The sequence below is a fragment of the Ips typographus genome, linkage group LG2 (genome assembly GCF_016097725.1).
Source record: "Ips typographus isolate SLU linkage group LG2, UJ_Ityp_2.0, whole genome shotgun sequence".
NCBI lineage: Eukaryota > Metazoa > Arthropoda > Insecta > Coleoptera > Curculionidae > Ips > Ips typographus.
The window spans coordinates 21,387,823-21,414,197 of record NC_138423.1 but is presented as its reverse complement, the minus strand read 5'-3'; the positions used below and the strand labels follow the sequence as shown (position 1 = coordinate 21,414,197).

At 33.7% G+C, this 26,375-nt stretch overlaps 1 protein-coding gene across 1 annotated transcript; it reads left to right on the top strand.

The window, feature by feature from the left end:
* The first annotated feature begins 100 nt into the window (after positions 1-100).
* Poxm (paired box pox-meso) lies at positions 101-17,534 on the top strand. Its single transcript, XM_081972953.1, has 3 exons — positions 101-682; positions 14,397-14,577; positions 16,820-17,534. Exons 1-3 carry the CDS (start codon positions 673-675, stop codon positions 17,388-17,390), a joined length of 762 nt encoding a protein of 253 aa, XP_081829079.1. The 5' UTR covers positions 101-672; the 3' UTR covers positions 17,391-17,534.
* The last annotated feature ends 8,841 nt before the right edge of the window (positions 17,535-26,375 follow it).

Genomic DNA, 26,375 nt, shown 5'->3' with positions numbered 1-26,375 from the left:
CCATTGAAAGGTTTTCAATATTTTTGAAACCAATCAAATATTGACATATTATAGTGGAAACGGTTCAGAAAATATTACTTGGACCACTTTCTTTCAATCAAAGCTTTTAGGCTCTAATCCTAAACTGACTTGAAAAATTAGTTCCCATTCGAGTTAATTTTGTACCAACTCAACTTCAACATCCGGGTCGTAGGTACCTAACCGACCGAATCAGCGTTCCACCAATCGCCTCGCTCGACCGGTTCGTCGTCCGCCTCATTGGCGCGCGTCATCCATTTTACGCCAATTGGAGGGCGTGACGTTCTTAACTCGTCCCGATCCCCCAAGACAAATACGGGGGCTGTTCCACTCAAATGGGCAGCGAGCGCGATCCAAGCGTGACGTGAACGCACCAGCCGCAAAATTGAGGCGCGTTTTGAGGGCCCATTTAAATCGAAAAGAGGAAACGCAAAGTTCCGCGCTGTTGGAGTTGGACGCGTGTTGGCGATTTTATCACATCTCCGGCCAAACGCACCGATTCGCTCCGCGTAGTGTCAAATTGGTGTAGATGTAGTGTGACTCCCCGGGTTCGTTTGAGGTTTACGACTGTGAATAATTGAAAGCATTTTCGGTTTTGAGTGGTTTTTTGAGTAAAACTGGCCGTGTGGAGGGGGCCTATTTCGCTGCCGTAAAATGGATAGCGGTAAGTCTTTTATCTGGTGGTGTTCCAAACACTAAATATAGAACTAACTTTATAATGAAACCACATTTCGCACTTTCTTTAGAAATCAACGTTTTTTACTGACGATCGAGCGGTGTCAAATCTGGTGGTCAAACCGGCCATACTGTTTCATTATCTGTAAAACTAACTATAAAAATAAATTATATGGTGCAGATATTCATGACAATCCACAAATTTGATGAAATAGTGCAATATTCATTCACTGAATCATATAAATATGACTTTCCCTTTGAACTGGATTACTCTAATGATAATAGAGTAATAAATTTTAGATAACTCTAAAAAGCTGAATTTTTTTTGTAAAATAGTAAATGTTTTTTAGAGATTTACTTGTTCCACAAACCGCGCATTGCTCTGGTAGAACTCACCGTCTTTTGAAATCCGTTTTGACAGTTTTTCACAGATATCTCGAAAACGGCTTCTCTGACCATTTGAGTTATAGAAATTGCAGAGTGATTAGAACTTATTTTAAGTTACTACATCTACATCAGGGTGAGTTATCAAGAGAACCTGTAGAATGTGACAAGAACCCGTTATTGTCAGCTTCTTCTGTCACATTCTATCAACACTTCTCCTGAAATTTCCGTTCCCTGCTTTCAAGAATTAGGCCCTTGGGTGCGTATTCTTGAAACGAGGAAAGTGAATAGTTATCAAGAGAAAGGTCTGAAGAATGTGAGAGAAACCCGCCATTGTCAGTTGCTTCTGCCACATTCTATCAACACTTCTCTTGAAAATTCCGTTCCTTGATTTCAAGAATTAAGGCCCTGGGGTCTAATTTTTGAAAGCAGGGAACGGAATTCTTATGATAGAATATGTGTGACAGAAGAAGCTGACAATGGCGGGTTCCTGTCACATTCTACAGGTCTTTCTCTTGATTGTTCTGATGATTCCTTTCTCTCGGAAAACGTCATTGTTGCAAACACTTCTAATCGTCGGTCGCCATTTTTTTTGTTGAGACGTTTTCATTCCTATCTAGCCGGGAAATGAAGTTTTCCAGTCAAAACACTTTAAATCCGGACACCTTGTACATCTGTAAAAACCCAAATAATTCATAGAATTGCATATAATACCAACATTTTTCTTTCTGTGCTTTCGATTTTCTTATTAGTTCTTCTAAACTGTTTAAAAACCGATTATGTCGACAGAATTAATCAATATATCTTGGTAATAATTTAGATACTTTAAAAACGAGCAGATTTAGTCAAAAATTTAAAAACTTGTTTGCAGGTAAACTAGGTCGAAATTCGTATGAAACTGTTTGGAAACGAATAGCGATTTACCGTTAAAAATGACAAACCAAAATGAGCCTTAATGGTACGAAAATTTAAAAGTTTTGAAAATGGCATGGTAGATTGTGATAAAAACTACAACAACTACAATATAATATGCAATATTTTACATCCAATGATTTTTCATGTAATTTGGATTTTTCGATACGTAAATTATTACTCACTGATGTGAAGTATCGGTATTTGGTTTTTCATGTTAATGGAACATCCCTAAATTTAGCTTATCGCTCGCGACCAAAAACCATTTATTACCTGTCACGAACCAACGGCCTGTTAAATGGGGGTTGTGACTTTTGACTTACGCAGAATTTGAGGTATTTTCAGATTAATAAGAAACACCTTTACTTTGTCGTGTATAATGACATCCAGCAGGGACTGTCGCATTCCTGGTGGGCACACGACTATATTTGGTACTTTACACTATGTAGAGGGATGTTAAAATAGTTTCTGACATAGTTATACTATAGTCAAATGGCGTCACTTTTGTTTTGGTGGACTGACACATGTCACTTACAAAGTTGGTTGACATTTTTGTCCAGCTCATTGACTTAGTCGTGTGATATAATGTTTTCTCTTAACACATAATTTTAAAATTTTTATGTAATTACCCTAACCCCATTTTCACTGTCGTATACTTTAAGCCAAGATTGATTGTGGTTCAGACTGTTACAATACAGGTGAAAAAAGTTTCAGTCTGAACTGCACTTGGCTCCAAAAAGCTGTATTCTGATCTTTAAAAAAGTCAAATAGTTTTTGCAACTCAGGGAGTGGCTCCAAACTGTCTTCTGAAAATACTAACTACTCCATCGCAAAAACCACATTGATCTGTATTTGCTAGTTTTGGAGATATCCCGTAAAACCATCGAATTTGAGACACCCAGTATGCACACAGAAACCAAACTAAACACAGACCACTTATCGTAAATACATTATCAAAATAATTGAGAATTATTCTAGGAATGTCAATTCCAAAAATGTAATTTAGTAGACAAATTCAGAGACGTTTGACAACATTGCAGCAAAATTTTTTCAGGTTTTCTGTCTTTGTCTCGGTGCATGTAATTATCAATGTTTCTCTGTCAGTTACATGGTTTTTCTATGGCCAGTTTTAGTTTTACCGGATGAATATGAGAATAATAATTTTCATCACTCTGTATGTAGAAGAAAAATTTAATTAATCTCTCTTTACAGAGTTATATTACTTTCTAAATGTTGGTAAACTGGAGGTGTTGTTGATTAATAGGTCAATTTTTCGGATGACGCTTTCAAATTGGCTAAACCGCTTTCTGGGTGGGCGAACCGTGAACTAAATATTTCTAGGTCAGATGATTATTTGTTATTACATCTTTCAAATAATTTTGATGATCATGAATTACATCAGAGTATACAGGGTGATTCCAAAGTTGGGGCTTTTCTTTCACCTGCGAATAGGGCTTCAAAAAATAAGGTTCAAGGTTAAATACAATTTTTTCGAAATGTGAACAATAACGAAGATACAGGGTGTCAAAGTTTTACTGAAAAAACGAAAATAAAAAAATAACTTTTTCAGTGTTTGAGAAATTTCAATTCAAAAATTGTGTCACTTTTTGTGAGTTTGCAGCGTTGTTGCTAAGTTTGAAGCCTTGTGAAGCTGTAATTTTCACTCCAATCTACATTTTCTATATGTCATTGGGAAGAAGATAGAAAATGTCACAATATGGCGTTTGAACAAACTGTCTAACTTTTTCAGTTTTTGAAATATTTTAATTTAAAAATTGTGTCACTTCTTGTGAGTTTGCAGCGTTGTTGCTAAGTTTGAAGCCTTGTGAAGCTGTAATTTGCACTCCAATCTACATTTTCTATATGTCATTGGGAAGAAGATAGAAAATGTCACAATATGGCGTTTGAACAAACTGTCTAACTTTTTCAGTTTTTGAGATATTTTAATTTAAAAATTGTGTCACTTTTTGTGAGTTTGCAGCGTTGTTGCTAAGTTTGAAGCCTTGTGAAGCTGCAATTTGCACTCCAATCTAGATTTTTTAAATATCATTAGAAAGAGGATACAAAATGTTACAAAATGACGGTTGAGCGAATTTTCTAACTTTTTCAGTTTTTGAGAAATTTCAATTCGAAAATTGTGTCATTTTTTGTGAGTTTGCAGCGTTGTTGCCAGGTTTGAAGCCTTGTGAAGCTGTAATTTTCACTCTAATCTACATTTTCTAGATGTCATTGGGAAGAAGATAGAAAACGTCACAATATGGCGTTTGAACAAACTGTCTAACTTTTTCAGTTTTTGAGATATTTTAATTTAAAAATTGTGTCACTTCTTGTAAGTTGAAAGCGTTGTTGCTAAGTTTGAAGCCTTGTGAAGCTGTAATTTGCACTCTAATCTAGATTTTTTAAATATCATTAGAAAGAGGATAAAAAATGTTACAAAATGTCGGTTGAGCGAATTTTCTAACTTTTTCAGTTTTTGAGAAATTTCAATTCGAAAATTGTGTCACTTTTTGTGAGTTTGCAGCGTTGTTGCCAGGTTTGAAGCCTTGTGAAGCTGTAATTTTCACTCCAATCTACATTTTCTATATGTCATTGGGAAGAAGATAGAAAATGTCACAATATGGCGTTTGAACAAACTGTCTAACTTTTTCAGTTTTTGAGATATTTTAATTTAAAAATTGTGTCACTTCTTGTGAGTTGAAAGCGTTGTTGCCAGGATTAAACCTTTGTGACGCTGTAACTTGCACTCAAATGGAAAAAAGATGCAAAATGCTTCAAAATGGTGTTGAGAGAATTTTTTTACTTTTACAGTTTTTCAGATATTTTAATTCAAAAATTGTGCCACTTTTTGTTTGAGTTTGCAGCGATGTTGCCAGGTTTGAAGCTGTAATTTGTTCTCCAATCTAGATTTTCTAGATATCGTTGAAAAGATGATAAAAAATGCTATAAAATGTCGATAGTATACACCCTGTATCTTTGTTATTGTTCATATTTCAAAAAAGCGTCAAACGAAAAAAAAACTTATTTTTTGAAGCCCTATTTGCAGGTGAAAGGAAAGCCCCAACTTTGGAATCACCCTGTATAAATGAAGCTAAATCAATAAAAACCGCTCCAAACATATTGATTTCTATATCAACGCGTTTTGTCAAGAAAGTGGCAGAACCACTCATAAAAAAAATAAGTGTTTGGTTGACTAAAAAATTTATATTATTGTTTATAACATAAGTCTCCCTAATCGTAGACTCCAATAACCAAAAAATTCGTTTAACAAATAACTATGTACAACGTTTTAATTAAAAACCGAGCCGCTCTTTCAATAACCGCTTTAACTCGAGCGTACTAATTTATTAAGTTCCTTAAAGGCAGCGACAGTACCACATGTAAACTAATTAAAAGAAATTAAAGTCTCTGCGAGGTTGTAAATCTTCTTTACAAATTTATCTGTCGGGAGAAGCTGCAACGTTGCCATATGTGACCTGCCAAAAAAAAATTTGATTTGGCACTCACAATCCTACTTATTTATAAGTAGGATAGTGATTGTTCTATAAAACACAATCAATTTTTACGCATGTTTGGTACCACAAAAACATACCTCACGTCAAACTGATTAATTTGTTACTTTAAAACGAAAGAGAATCTAAACAATCTGGCAGTTATGCGGTACGGCCAGTGTTGATGCATGATCTAACACGTGTTGACAATGCCGAAACGTTGCAGCAACGTAAAGTAGGCAGCCAATGCAAGCAAAATAAATGACGAGCCAGACCCAGTGCCAGCTTTGATCTGGCACCCGTGATTTATGTCCTGACATGTTGCTGGCAAAGTTTGTCCTTTATTTTTCTCATGTTCGCAACGACATCTTCACGAAAAAAAAAAAAACCTGAAAGAGTTTGGGTTTAAGAGGGAATTTGTACTTGTGGTGCTAATTAAAACGACGATTTGTATTCAAGAATAATGGCCCCATCAGCATTAATTAATGCCTCAAAAATTAGTTTTTTCTATTAAAATGCGAAAACATTTTGTGTTTTTATGGCAATTCATCTAAACTCACCCCAGCGTCTGTCTGTGTTTCATGTATAACACATGATCACGTTAATGGAGAAAACTAAAAAAAATAACTTTCAACATACTCAGGCACACCATTTTCTCTAACGGTTCTGACATTGGGTGCCCAAGAACCAAACCGCAGACGTGAATAATGAACATTTCAGTTTCTGGCCGGCCATTAGCCACTTCAGCCTATGCAAAGAATGCACTAAACCTTGTAAACCCGAAGCTAAAAGCTCGGCGTCATCGAGTAGTGCCCTCGACACCCATCGACGAAAAAAAATCACCGAAAAGGCAAATATATTTTTCAGCAAATAACCGATTTCTTTCAGGAGCCGGCTACCGGTATTATAGCCACTAATAGAAACGACGCCTAAACAAAAACGGGTGAAGTACTTTGTTCTGTAATTCCTAGTCAAACAGGACCCAAATTCGAAAACAAACACTTCAACTTAATAGATTCGGCGTTTTGTACCATACTTCAATTCAATTCCGATCATCAATATTCATATTGTTAGATGCCTTGCATTATGTATACGTACGGTTATTATTGTGCAGTAAGTATTACTTTACAATTCGGCATGTGTGGTGTAATTGGTTAATTAGTTTAACTGGTTCGGAGTGATTCCCCATTATTTACATAAACTGAAAAACAGAATATAGAAGGAATTTTGAAAAAATCTTATGGTTTGACTCTTGACTTTATATTTGTGACCGAGTTTGGTCAGATGTATCCCTATTTAAGAAGTGGTGTTTTAGATAATTCCAAATAACGGTTAAAACAAATTTTAGAGAAAAACAAAGCCTAATGAGCAAGACAATGAATGTAGCCCCCATTCAAAATCTAGATCAGATAAATCTATAGCAGAGTCCTTCAAAGACAAGTCCCTTAATACATATTGAAAAACATGCTTGGTAATAATAATGTCAATATCACCAAGCTTCCAAGATGTCAGATAACGAGTATCATTATCATCAAACCAAAAGTCGGTCACAGAAGAAGAGGGAAAAAAATTATACAAGAAAAAGACAAAGATAATAAGGAAAATCTAATTAAAAATCCTAACTAAACGCAAACTCATTAGCTCAATTAAACAGGTGATTCGCATTTGCGGATTGACCTAATCGACCTTAAAGAACGGCAAAAGTGCCAAAACAAACCGAGTTAACAAGGTAATTAATCAAAGCAATCAACAAGGTAGTCAATATTACACAGATTGAGAAGATATAAGGTACAAATAAATAAATACAAAAAAGATAAAAATAATGGAAGAAATTGTCAAAATCAGGTAATCAATAATCAATTCGTAACGCGGTGGGGGCTATCGAAACTTCCAGAGCATGTTTTCATCCACAAAACAGCAAAAAAGCAGGAAGTTAATAAGTTAAATATTTTAATCAAAACAAAACCAACTGAGACAGTCTGGAAATCCAGAAAAGAAGAAAACTGCAATGGAAGAAAGGAAGAGCTCAACGCTCAACAGGTCTATGATCTATGATCCAAAGTTGGAAAGAGATAACTCAGATAGATAATAAAACCCAAAAGCAAAATGATAACCTAAATTTCTTCTTCTTCTTTCTTTCTAATATTGGTGTCCATATAGGTAGGCTAATGCCTGTTTTGTTCTATCATGATTCTTCGGACAGATCCAGCACTATTTCCAGCGTTTTGGAGGTCTGGCTTGGGTTCGTTTTCCGATAGGATTGTTTGTTTTTGCGATTTTTACAAGTTTGTTGTCTTCCATTCTGTTTACGTGTTTATTCCAGTATTTTATTCTCTGTCTTACCCATTTTCCTGTATGTTTTACATGTCCTGTATCTCGCTCTGTTGTCGATTTATATACTCTTATTGATAGGGGAAACAACTGTCAAACTTATTGTTATTATCAAACTTTTCAAGCATTCTAATGAGATAATTTAAGACATCTAACCGCCATTTGCACCGTCGTACTTAAGTTAAGTGTGGTTTAGAGTGTGACTTTTTTCATCTGTACTGTCACAGTCTGATCCTCACTTAAGCTCGGCTTACAAAACGACGGTTCAAACGGTACGATTCAAAGTACATTAAACTTTATTTGCATTGATATTGGATTGTTGTACAATTATTATAATTAAAAAACGAATTATTTATTAATTTTCAGAATTTTCATTTTTTTCCGGAAAATTACCGGAAACTTTCTGAAAAATGTTGTATACCTAACCTCAACACTTGAATTCAAATACAATGAATTTTGAAAAAAAAAATTATTTTTAAAGACATTTCTACTATATAATATGGTATAAAGGGTGATCAAAAGACAATTTCAAGGGCCACAAATTGGTATATTGAACCACCCTGTAACTGTCAAAATAACAGAGTTATGGGCTGTTACAGTAAAAACTGTCAAAATCAAACAACTCAGTTATTCGACGTTTTAAGTAAAAACGCTATACAGGGTGGTCAAAAGAGAATTTCAAGGGCTACAAATTGGTATATTGAACCACCCTATAATTGTCAAAATAACCAAGTTATTGACAATACAATCGAGTAGTTTACAGGGAGATTCAATGAATTTTTAACACCCTTGTAACTTGTTTAATTTTCATTTTATAAAAAAATACCAAATATGAATGTTGTAGATATTTGCATATACTTTATTCCTAGATAGTCCATAAGTATACAGGGTGTCCCAAATTTGAGCAAGAAACCAAACTTATAATTTTTTATTCGATTTTTGGAATCTACGTCAAATTCTAGACCTACTTGATGTAAAATGTTTGTATCGATATTCAATTGTTTTTTCTCTAGCAGCCTTACTTTGACCACCCTCCTCGAAAGCAGAAATTCCCAATTTGAGCAAAATTTTGGTGCACTTTTCCAGAATATCGTCCATAACTCGCTTATTTGAAACACCCTGTATAAATACACCGTATAACAAAAGAAAGCTAATGAACAGAGCTATCACGTGACGTTGAGCGAGTACGACTATGTTGTCCCTTTTAGCCGCTAGAGGGCGTCAAAGTTGACTCGTTTTTTTGCTCGACGTTTTTTTGCACTTTTTGTTTATACTCAGGAACGTTTACCACAAATGCACCTCGATGGTATACAACTTGTACCTTCTATACACTTTTTTGGTACCACGCACCGTTTGACTTTAAAAAATTAAAAACTAGAATTGTTAAGAAATTTTAAGTGAATTTTTTTTATTTTCAACATTAACCTTAACTGCCTAAATACCTTCAAGTTAATAGTACAAAAATGTAAAAAAGTAATTATTTTTGAATTTTCAGATTTTCCGGAAAAATTTCCATAAATTTAATTTTCCGGAAACTACTCCTTTCGTTCTTTTTTGGTGCCTCAAAGAATTAATTTCTTCCTAGAATTGGTACATTTGGGAATTTTCATATTCCAGAAATTTTTCGAAAGACATTTGGAATTCAGAAAATGGATTTTTTTTTAAATTTGATAGCCCTAATATTTTATTACCAAACTGGTGTATTGATTGATTTATTGTTTCAATGGTGTTTGATAGAACAGCATACAAATACACTAGTTGTACTAGTTTTCCGGTTTTTTCCTAAACTTGCCAGTGGACAACGCGATTACTGAACTGACACTACTGACAGGAAGAAATGATAATTGACAAATAACAGAAAATTGATGCTTAAACAAGGTTTTTCCAAAAAAAATTCAAATTTGGAAAAATTTCCAAGCCGGAAAAGTTTTTGCCTGCTCAACTCTATTTCTTCCTTAAATTATGTTGGCTTTTAATCAGTTTGTCTTTTTTGAAAATTATATAATTTTTTACTTTACTCTACTTACTAATTTTTTCATAGCTACTGCACTTTATATTTGTCTTCAGAAACATCACTATATTTGAAATTTTTACATAGTAACCTAGAAAACTTTCGAATTTACCCTTGGACCGGTAAGTATGTATTCTTATTTTAAATAACTTGAAAAAACATTCACTGTGCCCAAATAGGGTCACGCTATTTGTACAAAAAGTAGAGTGCAGAGCAACATATGGTCGTTCACGTGTTAAATAAGAAAAAATTATTTTTTTACCAATTTTCTATAGTAGAATGAACTAATAAGATATTGACAATCATTAAAAGTTTCAGGATTTCTACAATAAATACAACATATGTGTTATTTGTGCTAAAACTATTAAAAGCGATGCCCAAAAGCGGAAATAATAGAAATCGAACTGATTAAAGAAAGTCGCGCGTATAAATTATAATGTGTATCAAAACAGAAAACAATATAAACTAGCATAGATCATTGAGAATAAGTGAGCCTTAAACGATGAACGAAAACCGTGAAATATGCATGGTTTGGTGGCTTTGTAAATGTGTTATCGCGTGACATTTAGATAGCCTTTTGACTCTGGTTCAGTGGAAAAGATATCGACCGTTGAATGGGCACTGATTAGCCCTGACTGTCTCGTTTAATTCATTTCGAATCAAATTAAATTTATGTGTTTTTCATGGTAAAAATACCTAATTAATTCCTTCTCAAACACACATTACTGGCTACAGAAGTTGAACTCTTAAGCCACCAAATAATGCATCATTAGGCGGAACAAAAAAAGACACCTCCAGCGTCTGAGCCCATTTATTGAACAAATTTGACTTGGGCAAATATTGACTGGTTCTGGCGGATTATTGGTTTAGGTAGCCGGTACCAGAACGCACCCGGCCGAACGCTAATAGTCTTACAAATTTAATACCATTGCCAAAATATTGACATACCGCGGTTCCACTTCATTTTTTCGGGGGGTGCCCCCTCATTTTCGGTTTCTGGTAGCTGTTCGGGCGTTGATGGGTTCTGGGAATTAAAGTGTTTAGGCCTGCGTTAAAACACGAAATTTGTTTGCCGCACTTTTCGACAAGGGAATCGACCGTTTTAGTGCTGGTATTTTTGCATTATTAAGTACTTTAGTGAACATGCTACTGATGCAGCGGCGGAAAATTGTTTTCTCAACTTCTCCGAATGTTTACGGATCGATTGAATAACTAATATAGTTTTTTTAATAGTTCTATTGAATATAAATAAAGATTTGTTTTAATAATGACCCACTGGCTTTGTGATAATGAAAAACCAAAATTTTTCACATTTAGCAAAATGGCATGCACATACCTATCTTAGTTTTTCATAAGCTGGCATAAAATCAATTTGAATATTCAAAGTAGATTTTTTTTAAATGTAAGTGAAATATGCTGTGAAAAACATTCTTTCCATTTTTTACTTGAAGAAAATTACAAAAGCCACTTTTACATCAGGAAAAGTTAAGATAGGAATGTGCTAATTATTTCAAACATGAAAATTTTTCAATTTTTGTTTGCCATTTTGGCGTAAAAAACCTTATAAACAATAGAACTAGGTGAATAAAATTAACAAAACAAAAAAAAAGTAAAAATTATAAAACAAAAAAAGATGGACAGACATGAGAAAGTAAATTGGTTTAAATCTCATGAAAAATCACAACTTAGTTGACAAAAGGAGTGAGAAGGTAAAGAAATAAAAAAATTAGGAAAGTAAAAAAATAAAGAAAGAGGATTCAAAGATAAAACGGATTGTAAATAAAAACAACTGTACAACGTTGCTTACAATTAACGACAAAACTGCTTCTTTAACAAGAAAAAGATAAAACTAGGTCGTACAGAAGAAAAGACAAGAAAAATGGGAAAAAATAGTGAAATCGTACTTGCGCAAAGAATGGCAAAGAGAAGAGGAAAAACTAAAAATAAGTCATCGAAACTAAATGAAACATCCAATAAAATAAACAGAAAGTATCATAATAAAAAGAATGTACTGAATAAAACACTGAGAGGATGTGGATACAATGAAAGAAAGTGATTGAGAGAAAAATAAAATCTACTGAGTTTAGATAGAGCAAGAAAATTAAGGGAAAGTAAAGAAAGATTAATGCAGAGAAACAAAAAAAATTACTTCGTAAAAAACAGCACCTACAGAGTGGTATTTCCTCACACAATAGGAATGAGAAGAGAAACATTTTACAGAAAGTAAAAAACAGATAAGTGAGCGAAACTAAATAAGACATACAGCAAAAGAAACAGAAAAATAGTTGAAAGAGTTACTGATGAATAAGAAACTGAGAAAATGTAGAAGTAACGAAAAAAAATTAGAATATAAAAAAAGCAAGAGAAGTAAAGGGAGAGTAGAAGATAATGAAAAGAAACAAAAAAAGTACTTTATAAGAAACAGCACCTACAGAGTGGTCAAGTCTAGTCTTAACTTGCTTTACAAAATGAATTTAAGTATTTCCGCACACAATAGGAATGAGAAAAGAAACATTTTACAGAAAGTAAAAAACAGATAAGTGAGCGAAACTAGATGAGACATACAGCAAAATAAACAGAAAAATAGTTGAAAGAGTTACTGATGAATAAGAAACTGAGACAAGGTAGAAATTACGAAAAAAAATTAGAATATAAGTAAGGGAGAGTAGAAGATAATGCAAAGAAACAAAAAAAGTACTTTATAGGAAACAGCACCTACAGAGTGGTCAAGTCTAGTCTTAACTTGCTTTACAAAATGAATTTAAGTATTTCCGCACACAATAGGAAAGAGAAGAGAAACATTTTACAGAAAATAAAAAACAGATAAGTTAGCGAAACTAAATAAGACATACAGCAAAAGAAACAGAAAAATAGTTGAAAGAGTTACTGATGAATAAGAAACTGAGAGAATGTAGAAGTAACAAAAAAAAATTAGAATATAAAAAAAGCAAGAAAAGTAAGGGAGAGTAGAAGATAATGCAGAGAAACAAAAAAAAGTACTTTATAAGAAACAGTGTCTAAAAACAGTCGAGTTTTCACTTTTAACTATAAATTGAGTTTAAATATTGTTCTTTGAGTAATTTTGAACAACTGAGTTAACTCCTTTATTAACTAATAAGATCAGATATTGATAGATACAAGTTAAATTAATTGATGGACTTTTAATTATAACTTCCTTAGTAGTGAAGGAGCTACATTTTTTGTAATTTTCTTAGTGTGGATTTTTTTTGGATAATTCTGAAACTTGTGTTAATGTTGAAAATTATATTGCAAATTATGGTTCATGGGGAGATACTAGTGGGTAAATGAGTAGGATCTAGAAACGGTCGTCTGTTTGGTTTTCTCTTCTTTTTCTTCTTAAGCTTTTCTGTCATTTCATCAATCTTCATCATCTTGCATTTTCATTTCATGGCTATCTTCCATTATTTTTAAGTAGAACTATTTTCTTCAATTTCTCTTTCCTATTTGTCTTCTTCAATTCACATTTTCTTTGATCTCTCAGGTTTTATTACATAACAAAAGATGTTACTACACTACTCCAAACCAACAGACTGTAGAAATTCTATGATTTTCGGGAATCGATCAGTGCAGTTTTCACGTATTAACTTTTATTGCTGCGTGTCTAATGTTTACGGGTTCTAAGGAATAAGGCGTACATATAGGAGGGCAAATAATAATTATTTTACGAGGAGTCAGTAGTCGTTTTTGTAATTAACTGGACGTGCAACGGGGCATACCATACGCGTATATACGCGAACGGGTTTGTGCTAACAATAAAATCTCTCCGACGATGATGGCGTCTCGAGTGGGTTCTCAAAGTGGTGTTGCATATTCGACGAGTACCCGATTGGTTTGAATAACAGTAATTAGCTGTGACTCGAAAGAATTATTATTGTCAGTTATTCACTCTGACTTTTTTTTATAAGTCAATAAAACATACAATAGCATTCAAATATAGTATTTTGTAGCTTAGTAGAACTGTGACTTTCTTCTAAAGTGTTACTAAAACTGAAATAAGCACCAAAATAAAAAATATTGAGATATTAAGTACTTAATTCATAAGTATAAGGGTTAGTTGGAAGTACTATTGTTTTCAGGCTTAAAAAATCAGGAAATTTGGTCAATTTAGTAACACAGCAAAAATACTTGAGAATTTTGGAATTGATTTAGGACTGTTTGCACGGGTTTTCCTTAAGAAAATCTAAGTAACACTTCAGAAATAAATTTTGTTTTTTCGGCTAGAAAATTTCTTTCAAGAAGTGTCACTTAGACGAAGAATTTTCTCACTTAAAGTTCACTTAACCTATTCTGGTTTGTCTTTATCATTCACATTCAATTCAATTTTCGTTTAGTAGAAGATTGTTCTCCAAATGGATATTATATCGCTTATTTTCAAATTACTATCATAAGGGGTTCTGTTCAGATCAGATTCTTGTTTGCTTCCTTCCTGTTTTTCCTTAGCTTTTTGAGGCAATGCGTTGATGCTTAGCTAAGAATATAGTGAAACATAATATTTATTTTGATTTAGTTAAGATTAATCTTTTTATTGAGTGTAATCCTCAAACTCTTTATTTCAGACACCCACGTCCAGCAATATGGCGAAGTAAACCAGTTGGGTGGGGTTTTCGTCAATGGTAGACCGCTACCCAATGCAGTTCGACTACGGATCGTCGAATTATCCCAAGTTGGAATCCGGCCCTGCGACATATCCAGACAGTTGAGAGTTTCCCATGGATGTGTATCCAAAATATTAGCCAGGTAAGATAAGAAGGTACAAAACAAGGAAATATACTAGAAAAGAAATGAAATCAGTTTGACTGCGGTTGAATTGCATTTTATACCTTCATTAGTACATTTTTCTGCAACAAAACGAGTTAACTATGGTCCATTTATTTTCCCGTGGCGGTTACGTCATCATTTGCCTTTCTTGTCTATTACATGCGTTCCGAGCGCGATAGTATTTTGACGTCATCTAGTCTATCGGAAAATCGGCCGCCATTGTTGACAAAAAGTAAACAAAGAGACATATTTTTTTTTAATGTAAATTTTACAATATTTTAAGCAGTATTTTGATTTAACTTGTTTTTAATTGCGATACTACGTGTGAGACTAGATAATGTGTGTGTGTTTCGGTAGTCAGTTTTGAAAATGCCACCTTCTTAATACACTTTACAACTATCAAGGGGCCCAGTGAAACATTCTGAAGGAACTAGAGTTTGTGGAACAGAAAAGGATGCCTTTTCTAATAGAAAACAGTGTCACAATGGAACAGCCCATATATTTACTTACTCCCAAGAAGAGTTTTTACAAGAACACTACAAAAACCAAGTTTATTCAAGCCAGTTGTTCTCGAAGAAACATGGATATAGAGTAAAGGTGTATTTAGCAGAAGCTGACAAGGTGATTTACCTAATACTATAAAAAGGACTCTGGTAGAGGTATTAATAAGCTGCTAATACTAAATAGCTTGTTTCAGGTACCTTTATTTGCCTAATCTGGAGTTTGCTTATCATGCTTTGAAAGGGTCCAAATTTAAAAAGTCAAGTATCAATTGCTCTAAAAGACTCTAAACAAAAGGTGATGTTTGAAGCTATGGTTATAATGGTGTTGTCAAAATCCATATGCAGAGTGTTGAAAAAACAAATTTCAAATAAGTTTCAGGTAATATTAGAAAGATACAAGTTACCTACTTAATACATAAATTTGATCAAATGCCATTATTTTGTAGAATTAGCACTTATAAATTTTGCTGTATCTTCTCTGACTATAAGGCTAGAAACAGATGGTGCTACTGTTAAATACTTTTCCATCAGCTAGTAGGTTAAATTACTATTTTAATTGTATTATTTACACATTATGAAATATACAAATAAAATCTTTAAAAAGTACACCCAAGTTTCTTTTTTTCTAAGAAGTCTAGTTTTCTTCATAAACAATCATAAAATTAGATAATTTCTTTAACTGAGGTACCTACCTGCTCTTACAATAAATTGAACTGAAATTGAAAAAACATGTTAAATAAATCACACAACAAAACCAGATTGATATGTATTTAATGCTGGGTAAATTTACAAAAGAAAATCAATAAGCAATCTATATCACAAAACCAAGAAGCAAGTTCTTAAAACACCAACAATTCTGTTATAAGTTAAAACACTGCTTTAGGATTTAATAGTCCCCAGGATACACACATTGCCTTTCCTTTCTTGCAAATTTTATGGAATAATTCTTGAAACGTTGGTATTGGCCTGTTAATGACTCGTTTGAATGCACCTATCTGTGATGTTCTTTCCAGATAATGTGGAATGTGGTTGTTGTTCCCAAGCCAAAGTTTGATTGGAACTTTCCGCCTTTGTTTACCACCAAATGTTGCAAGTTTTCCAGTTTGGTGAAGAAAAATCTTAAATTCTACGAAGGTCTCGCAATAACAACACTAATTAATAAACTTAAACAACCCTAAATTAAGTTTTTATTTCTTCTGTTTGTAGTTTTTGCTGTTTTTCAACTTTTTAAAATTCCTAGCCTCAAAATGTTTAGCCGACTGTCAGTTGGGACTGTGCTCTATGTTGCCACATCTTCCACGAGCAGATGTGAATTTGGTGTATTGTTGGTTGCAGTAATAAACGGACCGATGAATTATACAAATTTCGAAAAAAAAAGCATTTATTGCATGCAAAACATGTGAGATTCTTAGAATGTTTTTTTTCAAAATAATATAGTTTTCTCATTTTCATTTATAATTGCTTAATGAAAGATACATATTGTGAGGTTTAAATAAGGAATTTGTCAATACGGCAACGTCCAAACAGGTGATTAAAAAGATGGATAGAATAGCTTGTACTAAACGACGTGCGTAAATTTCAATATGGCGGAGCACTTGATGACGTAAGATATCATAAGATCATATCAATTAATCTTCCACTTTAGTATTAAGTCTAAACATTTTTCCTCCCTTTGTTGTCCTAGTAAGGTTTTAATAAAATGTTATTTTTTCTTTCAGGTACCACGAAACTGGTTCAATCCTTCCAGGCGCTATTGGAGGTTCCAAACCGCGAGTAACCACCCCTAAAGTAGTAGCCTACATTAAAAACCTAAAACAAAAAGATCCAGGGATTTTCGCTTGGGAAATCCGAGACAGGTTGCTGTCAGACGGGATCTGCGACAAATACAACGTGCCTTCGGTCAGTTCGATCAGCCGAATTTTACGAAACAAAATCGGTTCTTTAGTGCACGGTTCAGCTCACGGACACTCCATCTACAACATTTACCCCAGCTACTCCCCTTACCCTCAGCAAAAGTCACCGTCCCACCACCAGCGACACTCCAGCGCCCCTTACTGGCCTAGTTCGCATTCGGTGCAGGATATTTTAGCGGGGGTGGCGGCGTTTCGGACACCGCACGGTAGCGGGGGCGGCACTGCGCTGCCTCCAGGACCTTCTCCACCTGCCGCTGATCCAAGTCAAAACTACAACTACTACATGTATTTACAGAGTGGGAATGCAGGGGCAATGCACCATCATATGGTCAATCCCGGAATGGCAGCCCATCCTTTGGCTGGACCACATTTGTGAGGGTTATTAGTGGGTAATGTGAATATTGGTGCTATATCTGTATAGACTGTGTCCAGGGTAGGACTTACTTTTCATATCTTTTACGGATTTAAAAAAAAAACTGGAAGGGCATGTGCTAGTCCTAGATGAGATTGTAATAATTCCTGATTAATACTGAAAAAAAAAATACGTCTTTTGATTTATGTTAAATGTATAAAGAATTGCATTTTATATGTTGAAAAGCAGCGGCCGTTGTAGTTAATTAATTTGAAATTTCTTTATATTATTTTTATATGATATAATAATGCTCTCTGTACAACATGTAGCTTATAATATTGCTTTGTGTAAATATGTCTAAGTTATTAAAAAGTATTTATTTGTTGATATAATTTGTGGTTTTATTTGTTTACTTTACAAAACTGGATTTAAATCTTTATGATTACAAAAGGTGCATGTAAATGTGCTAGAAAACCAGGAAATATCAAAATGATTAAACTGTCTTACATTTTTCTCACAATTTTTCGTCATTCAACTTATGTATGACAAAAAACGCTTCTTTTCGATACACTATACAGGGTGTCAAAATTTTGAAATTTTTTAAGTGTATTCGAACAAACAGGGTGATGTTTTTTTCTTGGTCAGACTCCAATAATTGATAGTCTAAACTTTTTCTTTTTCATTGGAACGACTTTAGATTAGTTGCAAATTTGTAAATATTGTAAGGCTTTTTGGTTTCAAACCCCTCAAAGACACATTTTGATAAATCGAAATGCTTTATGTGGTTTAACCACAATTTTCAGTTTTGGGGCTTATTAGCAATCAGAATGACTTTTCAAGTCAAATCAAGGCGTTTCGAAAATTGGAAAACGGATTTAAGCTGGCGATTGAATTTAGACCACTCCCTTACAAGCTTTATTATTAGTTTTAGAAGAAAAATTTAAATAAGAAAGGATTTACGGCTCATCAGAGAGGTTATAGGGCTGGATCATCAAATAACGAAACCTTCATTCCAGTATATCAACTGCATGACAGATCTGATAGTTGTTGTGTAACAACAGTTTTTCTGACATTCTATACAATTTAAAAAATATACAATATTCAGATTTTCCAATTTTTTCCGGAGAATTACCGGAAACTTTCTGAAAAATGTTGTATACCTAACCTCAAAACTTTTCAAAAAAATATAAAATTTGAAAAAAATATTATTTATAAATGTATCCTTTCTGGATGACACATTCCCGGTATAAAAGCTTTAATCTTTCGGTAGCGTGACATTTCTACTATATATATATATGGTATACAGGGTGATCAAAAGAGAATTTCAAGGGCTACAAATTGGTATATTGAACCACCCTGTAACTGTCAAAATAACAGAGTTATGGGCTGTCACAGTAAAAACTGTCAAAATCAAACAGCTCAGTTTTAACAGTAAATAACTCACTTATTCGACGTATTAACTAAAACGCTATACAGGGTGGTCAAAAGAGAATTTCAAGGGCTACAAATTGGTATATTGAACCACCCTGTAACTGTCAAAATAACAGAGTTATGTTCTGTCACAGTAAAACCTGTCAAAATCAAACAGCTCAGTTTTAACAGTAAATAACTCACTTATTCGACGTATTAACTAAAACGCTATACAGGGTGGTCAAAAGAGAATTTCAAGGGCTACAAATTGGTATATTGAACCACCCTGTAACTGTAAAAATAACAGAGTTATGGGCTGTCGCAGTAAAAACTGTCAAAATCAAACAACTCAGTTTTAACAGTAAATAACTCACTTATTCGACGTATTAACTAAAACGCTATACAGGGCGGTAAAAGGAGAATTTCAAGGGCTACAAATTGGTATATTGAACCACCCTGTAACTGTAAAAATAACAGAGTTATGGGCTGTCACAGTAAAAACTGTCAAAATCAAACAACTCAGTTTTAACAGTAAATAACTCACATTCGACGTATTAACTAAAACGCTATACAGGGTGGTCAAACGAGAATTTCAAGGGCTACAAATTGGTATATTGAACCACCCTGTAACTGTCAAAATAACAGAGTTATGGGCTGTCACAGTAAAAACTGTCAAAATTAAACAACTCAGTTTTAACAGTAAGTCCAAGGAGAATTTCAAGGGCTACAAATTGGTATATTGAACCACCCTATAATTGTCAAAATAACCGAGTTATTGACAATAAAATGGAGTAGTTTACAGGGTGATTCAATGAATTTTGTAACATCGTTGTAACTTGTTTAATTTTTATTTTATAAAAGAAATTTCAAATATGAATCTTGTAGATATTTGCATATACTTTATTCCTAGATAATCCATCAGTATACAGGGTGTCCTAAACTTATACTTTTTTATTCGATTTTTGGAATCTACGTCAAATTCTAGGGCTACTTGATGTAAAATGTTTGTATCGATATTCAATTGTTTTGCTCTAGCAGCCTTACTTTGACCACACTCGTCGAAAGCAAAAATTCCCAATTTGAGCGAAATTTTGGTGCACTTTTCCAGAAATCCATCCTGTATAAACACACCGTATAACAAAAGAAAGCTAATAAACTGAGCTATCACGTGACGTTAAGAGGGCACGACTATATTGTCCCGTTTAGCCGCTAGAGGGCGTCAAAGTTGACTCTCGTTTTTTGCAGTTTTTGCTCAATATCTCAGGAACGTTTCAGGTTAGAGGTCTGAAATTTTTACCACAATGCACCTTGATGGGATACAACTTTTACCTTCTCTACACTTTTTTGGTACCACGCACGCACGCACCGTTTGATATTTGAAAAATTAAAAACTAGTTTTCAAGAAATTTCAAGTAAAATTTTTTTTTATTTTCAAAATTAACCTCAACTACCTTCAAATTAATAGTACAAAAATGTGAAAAACGAATTATTTTTTAATTTTCAGATTTTCCAATTTTTCTGGAAAATTTCCATTCCATATCTCAAATATAATTTTTTCGACGACTGAGTTTGAAAGTACCTCATGTACGCTTTCATTTCAAAGCAGAAAGTGGTTATTCGCCGCACGTGCGCAGAAAGTGAATCATTTTATTTTTTACATTTCTACTAACAATTTACTCACCAAATATGTACTTTCCGCCCTTAATATAGAATATACTATTACAGATGTAGCATTGTTATTTCTACCTAAAATTAAAGTTAAATGAGATAAGGTATGGTTTTTTTGTCGAAATCCAGGATAACATTACTAATATTTCTTTTTCTATTGAAAATCGAAAGCTCGAACATCGGGTTGGTTTGAACAAGCAATATTTGAAAAAAAAAGTTTTACTCCAAATTTGCCAATATTACCAATATTATAAGCGATTTTCTAAATACCCACTTTAAAGATACCATCACCGTGAAACATCGGGTCCAAACTGAAATCACGTGCAAACTTTTGCCAATAAACCCAATTATTACTTTCAACATGTTAAATCTAGGCGTTAAAAATCATAAACCTACTTAAGCCCCTAAAGACTTCGAACATCAAACAGAGCGAAATGTCTAGGGGCGGAGCTGGCTTCTCCTGTTTCACTTGTCGTGGCTTAATTACAAAAGTCGCAGGCTCTTTGAGATATCGATACCCACGAAAGCAACTATGGCTTTTCCAGAAACATAAAAAAAGGAGTTAAGTGGATATATTACTTCTTGTTAAACCGGAATAATTCAAACCTGCAAGTTATTTCAATTTTAAAAGGTGTTTCTTCACTCAAGTTTTTAGTTTAAGTTTTAGAAATGATGATGATTTTTACTGTACTAACTGCAACTATAGTTTTGGTAAAAAAACTTACTCCATCTAGAGTTGTTCTCATCAAAATCATTTTTAGTAAGTTATAGGTCCAACATCTGTGGTAAAAAAAATCTGAAATTTTGGTTTGTCGGCATTCGCATACCGCATTTTTAAATAGATCAGAGCGACTTTGAGTTGAAAGGAACCGCCACTAATTCATTAGTACCAAGCGGAACGCCCCTCGTCTAAATAACAGTAGCTTAAGATGGGTGTTAATTATGTTGTGAATTAAAAAATAACAATAGTTTGTGCTACAACAAAATTATCAATTTTTGAACCTAATTTCAGACTTGATTATTATAGTAAATAGATTTATTTGAACTGAATATCAAATTTAGCCTAATCCGTTTTTATTGCTAATTAAATTTTACCCTGATCGATTTAAAACTGAAATGAAATTTGAAGTTTTATGGTCTTGTTCTGTAATGAACCATAGAGTGTCAAATGTCGACAGCTACCATAACTAGCTCCAATATATTTTGCAACCGACACCTGTTATTTTCGGTTTTGCTATGCCTGGTATAGTATATTTTTCAGCAGATTGTGAAGGATGCATTACTTTGATTAAGAATTAACTAAATCATAGAAATTTCTTTGCTTGAAGATCTGACTATCAACTACCATTTTTTGTTTTCAATGGATAATTTTTGGGACTTTTGGTAAAATTGTATAGTAAGTAAGCAAACTATAGATACAAAGGTAAAAAAGCTGCTTTTTTACCAATCACAACCAAAGTGCTATGATTTACACAAATACTGCATAAAATCACTAAAACTTATAATTAGAGTCCGTCCTTATAAAAAAAGCAAAAGCAAAATTATTTTCTTTAAAAAAGCATAAAAATCTGTAAAAAGGCACAAAACTCTTTCAGAGATGCAAATTTTTTTTGAGTTCAACTTCTAGAAAATTTTTGAAGCTTTCGAAGCATACGGAAGATTTTAGACTGAAAACTTTCAACGTTTTTATAAACTACTTGAGAGCAACAGACCTATTTTCTACTTTGCATTCGTTATCGTCCATTAAAAAAGGCTGTTAATACATGGTCCATGGAAAACATTTTTTTTGGATGTTAGACGAACGTCACAAGTATAGTTGAAGAGAAAATGGTGGAAGAGACAAAAAGTTTCATCTGTATTATGCTTTCATTCATATAACTGAAACAGGATTCCTTTGGAATCTGTGAGCTCTAATTTTATTTGATGGTATACTTTACCTACTGTCTTGAAAATAAGGATTTTTTTGTCAAGAAAATAAAGAAAATTGATTTATTTAATTTATAGAAAAGGTACATTTTTGTAGGGATGTCAAGTGTTTACCATTATAGTTCGTTTTATTTAGTAGGATTGTATGTAGTTATTAAGAAAATTAACAGTATTACTTGATGAACTTCAAAGGAGGTGAAAAAGGTGGTACGTGGAGGTAGAAGATGGGAAAAAAGGTTTTTTTGTTTTTGGTTGTTGATTGTCAAGTGAGACTTTTAATGAGAGCTGGAAAGTCAGTTTTCTAAAAAATTCGAGCAAAAATCAGACTATTGAAGATCAGGGGATCTTAGAAAGCTGTTTCCTTCCGGAACGGAAGTTACTGAGTGTAATACCGAGTGCTACCAGCAATTGTACCGTCTAGTCCACGTTATGACATGGAGCAGATTGTGATAGAGGACCTATTCCAGAAGTGGTTAAATCGATAACCGAGGAGGCCTCCCGGCTGTTACCGAGATACAGCCTTTGCAGTTAAAAATCCACCTCAACGGAAAAGAAGAAGATTGGTCAACTGACGGTTTATTTTGGACAATTTGGACTCTTTGACGAAGAGTATTAGTTGTAAGTAGTTTGTAATTTTTTGTATTAAAGACATTTGTAGTTTCAATGATATATTTAGAAGCAGGATTTTTAGGTAGAAAGTAAGTTAGATAGGTTTAGTTATTTACCTTAAAAATAACTTGGCATCCCTATAATAGAATTTTTAATCAAGCTTATTTATTTAAATATTCTTTATTTACTAGAATATTAGAATGAATGGTCAGGGTAAATCTGATGCGAGTTATGACGATATTATCATGCAACTAGGAGGTGAGGGAGATTTGAGTAAATCTCATCTTCAGGATGATAATAATCTTGACACTACATAATTTGTAAAAGCAGAATTTGATACTTTTTCGTACGCATATGAGTGCAGAAAGTTTGTATTTTCTGCACTAGTGCGGAAAATGCTTTTTGAACCAGCTATTACAAGCTAACTATTTTTTTTAATAAATAACAATTTTTTTTATATTCAGGTATAGTTTTCAACCTCTCGTAGAAAAATGGTTATTTCCAACACTTGTGGAAAGCATCTTTTTCACCACTCGACTGCTACGCGTCGTTCGGCCAACTGCAATCGCGTGCGGAAAAGTATTATAGAATAACTATTTCCAACCCAACCAAAAGTGTCAATTACCTTTGAAAAGCGCCCGAAAAACGAATGATTCAAAGTCGTTTGAATGTCAGTTTCGGGGGCACGGGATGCACAAGTCGGAAACCAGCCGTGTCCCAGAAGTCTCCGAGGGATCCGCCCATTTCCTTTTTGTCCATCATTTGCGACCTCTTAGGTTATCCCGGTTAATTAGGTGCATCTTTGCCGTCGGTTCAAGCGCCCGTAACTCATAATTTTCGGGTTGTCACATTTATTTTTACATTTTACAAATTGTATACTTTTTTTTTTGGTTTAGTGTGTATCGTTATAAGTAGAGTCCGGATTTCTAGAAATTTTGCTTTTAAAAACACGTTATTTAATAGATTTTGTTGATAATATTTTTGCTTTTTTCTTCGTTTTGTGCTTATTTTAGTTTTTTGTGCTTATTTACTGCTATTTTTGTATGGTTTAACTAGTTTTCCACAAAACAAGCTTTTCAAAATAAACTAAACTTATAACTGCTTTAACAAAAAGTTGCTATACTGAGATATTGAAGGCTTCTGAACGACAAAAACATGTTGCAAAATGTATAAGTATTGTTACGGTTTGGGCCTACTATGCTCGATACTCGATGAAACCGATGCGCCGCAATATCTGGCCGGGCGCGTGTTAAAGTAGGCCACACTTAGGAAGCGACACCTGGAAGAATCGAGGCAAATCGCGAAGCGTTTCGCGGTCATTCTAGAACGTGGTTTGCGAATATAAAAGAAGCGGCGTCGACGACGGCAGAGAGTGAAGTAGTGTAGAGTAGTAGTGAATTTGGGAACGCGGTTAAGTTTAAATAGTGGAATAATTGTGGAATTGTAGTAGTGTTTTTTTTAGTAGCTGTGTTAATTATTGTACGGAGTGTTTTGAAGTGTTAATAAAGTTATTAATTGTTGAGTTAAACTGACTTTGTGTGAACCCACGGGAAAATCGTAACAGTATCAATTTACAAATCTAAACTAACCAAAAAATGTTCAAATGCTCCTGAAGTAGTCTAATAGTATATTATAAATCTGTGGTTATTGGGATTAAAAGACACTTTAGTCACGAGGTTTATATACTATTTTATGCACTTTAGAATGCGAGAAACTAAAAATAAAAAAAATTACAAAACTAACAGTGGTTACAACGGTACTCTCGTATTACTGATAGTTGTTATTGATTGTTGTTGGCATGGTGGATTCACTTAAAATTTATTGTGCCCTGGAAGTGTTGCTATGGCACAAAACAAATGTCAATCAGTTGTTATCAAACGGTGAGTCCAGAAAAATCGGATTTTTTGAAAATGAACATTGAAGAGGCCGCCCAAGAGGCCATCGCTAGCCTTCTTCCAGAAAAATCTCGCGAGGCTTACAAAAAACAGTTTCTTGTTTACCAAAAACGGTGCGTTGAACAGAATGCAGAGAATTTTACGGATGAAAAGGTGCTCCTGGCTTACTTCGTGCAGAAGTCTAAGAAGCTCAAGACATCTTCTCTATGGAGCCAATATTGCATGATCAAAGCCACGATAATATCTGAAGCAAACGTCGACATCAGCAAATACAGTAAACTCCAGGCATTTCTAAAGAGACAGAATGACCATTATAAGCCGAAGAAGTCCAAGACATTGGATTTCGACCATATAAGAGATACGGGATTAAAAGTGTCTCTTTTATCCCTCAAATTAGGGATTAAAAGTGCACTTTTAATCCCTAAAGTGCATAAAAAAATTTAAAAACATTTCAAAACACTATAGAATGCCTTGCAAAGCTTACAAAGCAGCCTAGAAGCTTCTAAAAGCTTCCAAATGCTTTTTAATTTATCTAGAAGCTCTCAAAAGCTTCCGTATGTCTTAAAGGCACTCCAGAACCTTCAAGGCTCTTTAAACTGCCCAGACACCTTCCAAATGCTCCTAAAGTAGTCTAAAAAGGTTTAAAAATATTTCTCAAGTCGTCTAAAGCCTTCCAAAACAGTCTAGAAGCTTCCAAAAGCTTTTAGAACACTCTAAAGGCTTCCAAACAAACTTCAACTAGTCTAGAAGCTCTCAAAATTTCAAGGCAGTCTAAAAGCTTCCGTATGCTTCTAAAGCAGTTTAAAAGCTTCCAAAACTTCAAATTCACATGTCTTAAAAGCAGTGCAGAATCTTCAATGCTCCTAAAGTAGTCTAAAAAGATTTCAAAACACTACAGAAACTCCAAAATGCTTCTAAAGCAGTCTGAAGTCTTTCAAAACAGTCTAGAAGCTTCCAAACGCTTTTAGAACCCTCTAAAGGCTTCCAAATAATCTTCAACTAGTTTAGAAGCTCTCAAAATTTCAAGGCAGTCTAAAGGCTTCCGTATGCTTCTAAAGCAGTTTAAAAGCTTCTAAAAGTTCAAATTCACATATCTTAAAAGCAGTCCAGAACCTTCAATGCTCCTAAAGTAGTCTAAAAAGATTGCAAAACACAGAAACTCCAAAATGCTTCTAAAGCAGTCTGAAGCCTTTCAAAACAGTCTAAAAGCTTCCAAAAGCATTTAGAACAGTCTAAAATGTTCCAAATGCTTTTCAAATAATCTAGAAGCTCCCAGAAGATATCAAAGCAGTCTATAGCAGCTTTTGAAAAATTCCAGAACTGTGCGTAGGAGTTTCCAAATGCCTCTAAAGCATTCCAGAACCTTCAATATATTCTTAAATCAGTCCAAAACCTTCCAAATGCTGTCAAGTAGTTTAAAAAAATTTTGCATTTCTGAAAGAGTTTTTTGCTTTTTTACAGATTTTGATGCTTTTTTAAAGAAAATAATTTTAGTGATTTT

Excerpts from the sequence above, each read along its gene's own strand:
- Poxm (XM_081972953.1), top strand. Across the intron at positions 14,578-16,819 it reads GTATCCAAAATATTAGCCAG|GTACCACGAAACTGGTTCAA; the intron begins GTAAGATAAGAA and ends TTTTTCTTTCAG.